The 9,988-nt window shown below is 46.7% G+C and overlaps 1 protein-coding gene across 1 annotated transcript; it reads left to right on the forward strand.

Annotated features, from left to right (window-relative positions):
- Positions 1-1,957: 1,957 nt before the first annotated feature.
- On the forward strand, positions 1,958-3,100 carry LOC124647320 (protein NEGATIVE GRAVITROPIC RESPONSE OF ROOTS-like). The gene is made up of 4 exons (XM_047187283.1): positions 1,958-1,963; positions 2,086-2,715; positions 2,800-2,974; positions 3,081-3,100. Exons 1-4 carry the CDS (start codon positions 1,958-1,960, stop codon positions 3,098-3,100), a joined length of 831 nt encoding a protein of 276 aa, XP_047043239.1.
- Positions 3,101-9,988: the final 6,888 nt, after the last annotated feature.

Raw genomic sequence — 9,988 nt, forward strand, 5'->3', positions numbered from 1 at the left:
AACCTATCCACCTCACCAAGCATCTTTGATCAATCACACCCTGCCACATCATCATGTTTTTCCACTATTAATTTCCACCTCACCGAATTTGCCACCCCAGATTTTTTTCTAAAGAAGTTAGTCCGCTCTGTTTCAATGCGTCCAATTTCGTTTCGTTCCAAGCATGATAGTTTCTTCATGCTAATCAAATCGCACTAGCCATCTCTTATGCAACCCATTACTCTCAGAAAATGTAAGGACATGCCTATTATTGCTGCAGCAATCGCACCTCCACGTTATGGATGACTGATCCTCTCCTTCATGATCTCTGCCAGGAAATCAATGGAGACATCTGGGGAGTCTGCCTGTGGAGGCAAACAAAGGGACAATACGTGCCAATAAATACCTTGCTGCACTTCAAAACACACCATATTCATCGCTTTGGCTTCATCCTCTACGGCATCCACCATGGTAGGACATCCACGTCCATTGTGAACATCCCAAAGGTGCTAGACGATGCAGTTGTCGACATTAGACTCTTCTCCTCCTGGCCGTTGCTGAACGGCCATTGGCACAGCCGTCAATGTTGTTTGGCCTTTCTTCTGAGCACCAAATAGTCTGTTGATATATGAACCCTCCCTAAGTTTGCTTCTCGACCTTTGGCACTGTTATGGTTTTCCCTATTTTACTTTATTAGATGGGAGTTCCGTCAGTTGAGTTGTCTAGGTCCTAACGAAGACTGTCTTTTGCAGGATCCTACTTGAGCTTTCTATTTTACCAGGGGAACAGACTTGCTCTACTATGTCCATCGTGATTGATCTTTATATGCTGCTCTTCATCTCTTGTGAAATTTAATCACCCAGTGTTCTTATGATGCTGAAGAAACCAGGTGCCTATTCACGATGCATGTCCACCATACAGTGCAGTTGAAGACCAAGAACAAGTTCTATATAAAAAGTTAAAAATATTGATCATAGACTTAGAACTTCAGATTTTTAATCTGGAATCTTGCATGCATCTGTGCTTTCTATTCTACTCCTAGAACACCTAACATCGTGCCACTTAACTGTGTGGATTTAAAGGTGTTGCGTTAGTTGTATACATATTTAGCCACTCATATGGCTCCTTATCTATCGTGTAGAAACATGCTTTACATTCACTTGCAATTGGAGTGCTTTTTCATCCGCCACACTTTTTTGTAATGTCGCTCTTTTTTATGGACATCAAGAGATGATTTTAATATAGAAATTTTAAGTTTAGCAAGTAACTATTCTCATTTATAAAATATTGTTGTTTACCACACCTAACTTCTGCCCCATGTTCATAAACTGTATGCACGGCAAATCTATATTTTCTTGCATACAAGTAACTGTTACAAAAAATATATTTTATTATTATGTCAATTCTCTTGGACACTCATTTTATCGAGCAAACACCCATTGTTACCGTGATTTCTCGCTGCAAACGCGCGGGGTGTCATCTAGTTAATATAAATCGGAAGGAGCATGACTTTTACGGTACCAGCAGCTAGAGTTGGTCCATCGGGCTCACTTTAGTTCAGTTAGATTGGAGAAAATTTCATTCTGGAGCATGGCAGCTCTGCGTCGCCCACCTGCGTCCACGTACCACTCCGATCGATTGTACATCCATATATACATACTTAAACATGCAAGTGTTGAGCTAATTACCTTCTTGAGCTATTTAATTATTGATCCCTCTTGGGAGGGGGGCCCAAGTCTATATATAGCAGCCACTGACTTAGAACTGTGAGTATCTATTCATCACCACCAACTGGAGACCTGCTCGATCGGGGGGCCCTGCAAAATATTGCCCCTGAATCTAACATCCTGCCGTCGCTATCTCCCATTGGCTCCCCACGGCGTTCTTTTGTCCTACAGTCTCGACATTAGATTTCTTCATTTGTATTGCTCAAACCATCAACCGGAGGCGAATCTAAGCTCACCGTTTCTCTCCTGAAATGGGGGTAAATAAGCTTGAGCATATGCCATCCCAACTGTTTTTTTCCTGCTGCGAACATTTCGGTATCGATAGTGCAGACAGCAGTGCAATGTAGCTTATGATGTTGTTTGTTTTCGCCTTGTGCAGATCATCAACTGGGCGCGGAGCAGGTTCAATGGCAGAACGGAGAGCAAGCGATTCGATCTTGGAACTGCCAGCCAGCAGGAGAGATTCCAAGTTGTTCCCAGTGAGAATCATATCCCCGACGAACAGCATCAATGGCGTTCCCAGCAAGACCACGCCGCGGGTTTCCTCTCCATTGGCACGCTCGGAAACGTCATCGACGAGCCGGCCGAAGAAGAACACCCCGAGTCGACGCACGACCTGCCGGAGTTCACCATCGAGGAGGCAGAGAAGCTCCAGGACGCCCTCGCGAAGCTCCTCATGCGAGCAAAGTCCAAGTCCGGCTCCCGCAGTGCCGAGGACGGCCTCGGCCTGCCCCTCGACAGGTTCCTCAACTGCCCGTCCAGCCTTGAGGTGGACAGGAGGGACCTTCGGAAGCGCGATGAAGATGACGACGTTCAAGGCGACCTCTCGCCCAACACCAAGGTCATTCTGAGCATGGCCAAGGACCTGCTAGCCAACACCGGTAACAGCAGAGGCTCCGACATCAAGAACAAGTCCTTCAAGTTCCTTCTCAGGAAGATGTTCGTCTGCCACGGCGGCTTCCGGCCGTCCCCGAGCTTCAAGGATCCGGTTGAATCCAGAATGGACAAGGTAATGCATACGTCCAGCTCATGTGTACATAATTAATTAAGTTTCACGCGGCCATGCAACTAAATTGTTCTTCTCTGTTGACAGTTTTTCCGGACAATGCTCGGCAAGAAGATCAAGTTCCGACCGAGCAGCACCACCGCGGCGAAGAGCTATTACTTGGAGGATAGACCAAATGGAGAGTCGCGACGGGGCGATCGCTCTGGGTGGGAAGTAGATGAAGAGGAAGATTGCTGCAGATGGGATAGAACAGATTCTGAATGTGAGTAATAGTAGTCCACGGTTAATATTTTACACATTTCCACTCTTAGCAGGGAAAATGTCACAACTTATAGAAATTATCTTTGACATATTTTTGTCCTTTGCAGTCATTGTTTTGGAAATATGAAGGAAAAAAATCAACTTGCCACACAAAGGGGGTTCCAGAAAGAAAAGAAAAGAAAAAGGGAGAGAATGGTACAAAACAAATGACGAGAAGCAATGGCACCGATTGGAGATCGTCATTTTATAGCAATGAAATATGGGAGAACGGCGAGACCAAGCCCTGAGGCGCGTGCCCGATGTACAACACGATGGTGACCAGATCAGCCGTGACTTGACAAAATGTTGTATGTATAAGCCCTCTCCCGAGTGGCCATGGGGAGAGGCGCAAGGAGGAGTGCTATAGTGAATCCAGGATACGACGAAGAGGATGTTGTAGGCATGTGAACTTCGGAAGATTGTGAATCATGAACACGCGAACTGAGAGCGGTTGGAAGAAACAAAAGAACAAGGAAAAGTTAAGCCCCGGCTTATGACCCAAACAGAGTATTGAGCATTGCAATGTTTTCTTAACCTAACCATTGATGATAAACATTTTTCACTATTGTAAGTAGCCCGATTTAGCGTTTTTTGCTTCCGTACGCACCCACCACAAACTCGCCAAACCGCGAAAACACGTGGACGGTTAGGATTCGGTCATACCGATTCGGGTCTGGGGGCATGATCGTCATTTCCTGTGGACTTCGGGTTTGGCTGGGTTCGTATCAGCCCACGTACAAGCCCGTATGACCCATACCTCTATGTATTATACGCCTACGTGTCCACGCGCGGCCACGACGGAACCGCCGAGATATAAATGTCTTTCTCCCTGTCCTCTTCAGCACATCTATCCAAAGCAAAAGCAATCCCCAAATCGGGCAAAAAACCCTAGGTCAAGAACAACAGAGCTCGCTCTCGTGCTCGCTCGCGCTCGTCCATGGAGAGGGGGAAGGGGAAGGAGGGGAAGGGCAAGGAGGCGGCGGTTGAGGAAACCCAGTTGGCGGCTTCATCGGCGGGCGGAGCTGCCCCAGATCTCAGCTCCGCTTGGGGCCAGAGGACGGTGGCTGCACCGGCGAGCAAGAAGCGTGCGCACGAGACAGAGGCGCAGAAGCGGCGGCGCAAGAAGAAGAATCTGAAGAACCGCGAGAGGCAGGAGAGGAAGGCGGCGGGGCTCAAGATCAACAGCCCCGACGACGTGCCCACCTTCGACGAATCCGACTACGCCGACCCGTCCGAGGTAAATTTCTCCGCCGACCCCGACGACATGCATGAATGCCTTGCTCGCTCGCAAGCTTGTACGAAATCCGTGGATTTGGCTAATCTATATGCTGTGAATTTGTTGTAGTACCAAGCCATTTTGATATTTCTAGTAGTTCCAGAGATGAATTTGAGCTTGCTCAAGTGTTCATCCGAGGTTCTTGCTTGGTTGGGTTCCCCGTAATCCCTATCTGCTCATAAATAAGGCTATCTAGTTTGATTAGCTTGCTATTATGACTGGTTCCTAGCAATTATATGGATCTACGCACTCGGATGATTCACTTATCACTTGTGCCTGCTTGCAATTGATGTCTAGACAGGTTTTAGATTAACTGCTACTACATTGTATGGACAAAGAAGTTGATCATAAATGTGGCTCCAATACTTGCAGATGTTGCCTGTTAATCACTGCATGGAAGCCTTGATTTCTTGACTGGAGCTTTGCCTTCACTAGAGTGTCATGTGCAAGTCATGCTACTGTAAACTTGATCATTTGGTGTTGTTATTGTTAATAATTGAACTATGGTTGCTTGCTGTGTAAGGATATTCACTGGAATTCTTTATTGATGAACTGTGTATTGGTAATGATTCAATTTGTTTGAGAAGAATGGATGGATGCCAACTATTGTTGGATTAATATTCATCACAATCTAAATCTGTCCATATTATGATGATTGATGCTATGGCTGTGGCTTACTAGGTTTGATGTGACCTCAGTAGCTCTTGGTACTGCTACTGGTTGCTCACCTTGATGGATAAACTGTTGGTTTTTATTAATAGAGATCCTCACAGTAGGGTATCATACATATGAATGCCACTATGATTGTTTTATGAAGAAAATAAGGGTTTCTATGGTTTAATAGCTAGGTGGTGCTAGGTGGTGTATGTGGCTGTCAAAGCTTTGTGTGTATCTGGTTTATACTTGGATATGCTTGTATTTCATACTATTTTGCATATCTTCATCTACTCGGGCACTCCAAGTTTTTGTTTGCCTCAAATATTGCTAGCATCACTTGGTCTATACGAAGTGATGACTAATACCTTTTGAGCATCTGCTCATTGGTGTGATTTGAGCATGCATATTGATGGATTGGATCCTCTGGATCCTTTCCAGGTATCAAGTATACCTTTCTCTAGCATCTAGACATAGTGTTTTTCTTCTGTGATGGTATTGCCACTTGTTCCATTCCAAACACTAGTTTTTGTTTAAATTAGATATGGTATGTATAGTTACTAACTAATGTGTATTTATACAAATAATTACTTTGCATTGTTTTCATTCCTTTTCTATTTATAGTCATTACATTGTTTATATGCAATAGCAGCTAATTAACCTAATTTACTTCATCTAACAGGAGGATCCTTCGGATGAAGTCGGTTCCGACCGGGAGGATAGGGACCGGAAGAGCAGGCATGTTCTCCGCAGGCTTAGGTCCGGGGAGATTCGCTACCTTCTTGGCCCAGGTAGGTTCAAGTGCCCCTGGTGCAGCCGCAAGGAAATGCCGACGGACTTCCTCGGCATGTACCAGACATGCCACCTACACCGGTGTTGGCAGCGGCGTACACCCGCACACCTCGGGGCCAAGCATGCCGCCTACGGCCTGTTCCTCAAGAAGTACGCCCCCGGCAGTAGGAGCATGCGGAGGATGGTGCCGACCTGCCCGCCTACCTGCCCGCCGACCTCGCCCGCCTACCCGATGCCTCTTTCTTTAGTTGTGTGTTTATGTTAAACTCTGTCGTGCTTGTGGTGTTAAAACTTGGTTAATGCTGTTGTGAACTATGTTTCTATTTAAGTATGTGTGAACTATGTTTCTAATTAAGTATGCTTAGTGTTTAAGCATGTGTATGATGTGCTTACTATATATGCTGATGTGTTGTGCATGCTTGGCCCTGTTGTGTGCTTGGATGCTAGGTAAGCATGTTCTATTTGCTGCTGTTGATCTAGCCTGTTAGCATGATGTAGTGACAAAGATTTATTTTTTAGATCAACACGGGTTGCCCCCCAGCCCCAATTTCATTGAAAAAGAAGCCAAGTCTATTACAGGATTAAAACTAGACACCAACAAAATAAAAGGAAAACAGAAGTTTATCGGGGAGATTGGCTGCCATCCCAACCAACTCCGATGTACCGAGGAAAGCCTCGGAACAGGTTTAGAGCAAGTGATCACACACCGAAAACAACCGCCATCTAAATCCATTACATGGGGTCAAACAGATAGGTAGGACACACTAGCACAACTGCCATGCTTCAATTCACCAAGTGACAAAGATTTTGCCAAAGTAAGCGTTTGATTATAGGAAATCATGTGTCGGCTTTGCTCGCTTGTGTTGCGGACGATTTGTACATAATTGATAAGGTATTTTCCAGTGGAAATGGGGGAAAACCTCTCGGTAATCTAAAATAAAGACGGCGTGTTGGCAGTAGGGTGGAGTTGTTATCTTATGTGATACTTGACAGCAACAAATCTCTCGACTCAACAACAACAAATAGCTCATTTCACAGCTACAACACTCACAGCAGACAAGCAGCCCAATCTAGACTTGACTAATGGGCCAACTCCATCCAATTAGGCCCATTAGGCTACATATAAAACAGGAACAACTATCTCACTTAACAGAAACAATAATCGCAGCGGATAGCCCAATCTAGATTTGACTAATGGGCCATCTCCAACCAAATTAGGCCCATTAGGCTAGTTGAGGTGGTACATATTAAATATCAAAAAAAATGAAGCAAAAAATGGGTGTTGCCGCGACTCGAACGCACACCTCGTGGGAAGTCGTCTCGCAGGGGTAGTCTGGTAACCAGTGGGACGGATAGATACATATTGACACTCACAAGTAATAAAGGTATCTATAGTCATTTTATCACTTCCGTTAGGTTATTAAATGCATGTTTGTACATTTTTCAACACACAGATCTTTGTGTAGTCTATTATATACAATTCACTAATTCACTAATTGAATATGAAATAGATAATTCAATATGAATCTTAACACTAAATTTGTAATATATATGAATAACAACTTAAAAATTGAAAATAGCTAAAATTCTAGTCTTAGTGGATTAGAATTTTTTTGATTTTTTGTTGGGTTTTGTAAACAATTTGGTACAAGAAATAGTAGTCATTTGAGGACGAACAGGTTTGAACACACATAGAGACTCACTTAGATTACATAAATATGTCACTTACATAAATAAGGATGTAAACAAGTACCACCGTCGTTACATAGATAAGTCCAGGGACACGACACGGTACAATATATAAAAACATGGCATTTTAAATAAACACGATAAAACTAAAAAGTAGAGAAACGTGCATGACAAGCTTCACGAAATTCCTCCTCAACTTTCTTCCACCCTGGCCGCGCTACTCGACCACCGTACGTCATCAACACCTCACTCCTCGTAGGGGAGGCGAGTGCATCCGGTTTTCGGTGGGGAAGATGCACTCGCAGTTGGTGAAGATGTTGTACGTCGTGAAGAAGATTGACTCGCAGCCGCACCAGAACACTTGGCCGAGGAGCTCGTACGCGTCCCACGGGTTGGTGAGGGTGACCGTGAGCAACTTGAGGGTGACGCCGTCACGAACCTCCTCGAGGTGGAACATCGGCGGCGAGCCCGGTGGGAGGTGGGCGAAGCCGGCGGTGAAGAATGCGTCGGCGAGCTCGACGGGGCTCCTCCACCTGGATTGCGCCCACACACGGAGCGTGCGCTCGACGAGGACGCCCGGCGGGTAGCGCAGCTCTGGCACGGTAGGCGGCCGAACGAAGGTCGGTCCGACGTACTGCATCTTCTTGTGGTGTTTTGGGGTTTTAGGAAAGGATGAAGGGCGTCGTGTCTGGAATGGAGCTGGGTGGTGTCTGGGAGAGGAGTGTAGACGTATAAATAGGCTAGAAAAATGTGGTGTGGGAGACGAAGATTGTTGTTTGGCGATGAAACGACGCGAGTGAAGCGTGCATGTAGCCGTTGCCGTTTCGCACATTAATCGAGGGGGTGTCCCGTGTCGTTGTCGTTTTACACTGAAACGGGGCGGCGCGTCTGCTATCAGCTGAATCGACCGCACTAAAACGGGGCTTGCTGGCTCATTCATGGCGACGTCGTGGCGATGCATGCATAGCTGAGTCACTGCTGCGGGGCGCATGCATGCCGTCGTCGTCGCTTCCCGCGCATGCAGGCCTAGGCCGGCGCATTGCACAACGGGCACAAGGCCAGACCGCAACACGGCCCAACAGTCCATCTAGCGTGCCCGCTCGGAACCCCCACCCGTGTTCAGGAAAAAAAAAAGGAGTTCAGCCAATCAGATTGATGTATATTCAAATATTCCTAAAAATTTCAGAGAAAATCTAAAAAAAAATAAAATCTTCAAAAACAGTGTATACATATCAAGTAGATGTCTAGGAAATTTATTTGGGTCGTTTAGACAAGGTCGAAAAAAACATGCTTAGAAATGAGGCCGTTTACCCTACCTTTGGAGCCTGTTTCTGGCACTTTTTTTACCAACCCCGGGATGACCCCATATTGTCGGCAGTGGTGCACCATGTCATTTAACACACTTCAAGCCATGAGTTTTGCAATTTGCATGTGTGAATGCACTTGTTCATGTGGTGTACACCCCTCAAATACGGTGTCAAAACAGTGGATCGTCTGACGGCGCGTGTGCATGGTGGTCCCATCTTTTGGGATCTGCTTCACCATGGCATCCAAACACCACTTACATCACCATCCATGGAAGCAATCATGTGCTCCTTGCCTAGCTACCTCACGGGAGCCCGCACACATGGTTTACGTGCAAAACGGCTCTACCCAGGCCACAAAGTGGGCCCACAACCCTTGGGTGACCCCATGTGGTGGGCACTGGTGCACCATGTCACCCCACCCACTCCTAGCCATGGGTTTAGGGTTGTGCATGTGTGAATGCCCATGTTCATGTGGTGTAGACCCCCGAAATATAGGGTTCTCGTCGAACGAGGTGTCAAAACGATGGATCGTCCGACGGCGCGTGTGCATGGTGGTCCCATCTTTTGGGATCTGCTTCACCATGGCATCCAAACACCACTTACATCACCATCCATGTAAGAAATCATGTGCTCTTTGCCTAGCTACCTCACGGGAGCCCGCACACATGGTTTACGTGCAAAACGGCTCTACCCAGGCCACAAAGTGAGCCCACAACCCTTGGGTGACCCCATGTGGTGGGCACTGGTGCACCATGTCACCCCACCCACTCCTAGCCATGGGTTTAGGGTTGTGCATGTGTGAATGCCCATGTTCATGTGGTGTAGACCCCTGAAATATAGGGTTCTCGTCAGAACGAGGTGTCAAAATAGTGGATCGTCTGACGGCGCGTGTGCATGGTGGTCCCATCTTTTGGGATCTGCTTCACCATGGCATCCAAACACCACTTACATCACCATCCATGTAAGAAATCATGTGCTCCTTGCCTAGCTACCTCACGGGAGCCCGCACACATGGTTTACGTGCAAAACGGCTCTACCCGGGCCACAAAGTGGGCCCACAACCCTTGGGTGACCCCATGTGGTGGGCACTGGTGCACCATGTCACCCCACCCACTCCTAGCCATGGGTTTAGGGTTGTGCATGTGTGAATGCCCATGTTCATGTGGTGTAGACCCCTGAAATATAGGGTTCTCGTCAGAACGAGGTGTCAAAACGGTGGATCGTCTGACGGCGCGTGTGCATGGTGGTCCCATCTTTT

Source organism: Lolium rigidum, chromosome 4, assembly GCF_022539505.1.
Source record: "Lolium rigidum isolate FL_2022 chromosome 4, APGP_CSIRO_Lrig_0.1, whole genome shotgun sequence".
Taxonomy (NCBI): Eukaryota; Viridiplantae; Streptophyta; class Magnoliopsida; order Poales; family Poaceae; genus Lolium; species Lolium rigidum.

Excerpts from the sequence above, each read along its gene's own strand:
- LOC124647320 (XM_047187283.1), top strand. Across the intron at positions 2,716-2,799 it reads TTGAATCCAGAATGGACAAG|TTTTTCCGGACAATGCTCGG; the intron begins GTAATGCATACG and ends CTCTGTTGACAG. Across the intron at positions 2,975-3,080 it reads GGATAGAACAGATTCTGAAT|TCATTGTTTTGGAAATATGA; the intron begins GTGAGTAATAGT and ends TGTCCTTTGCAG.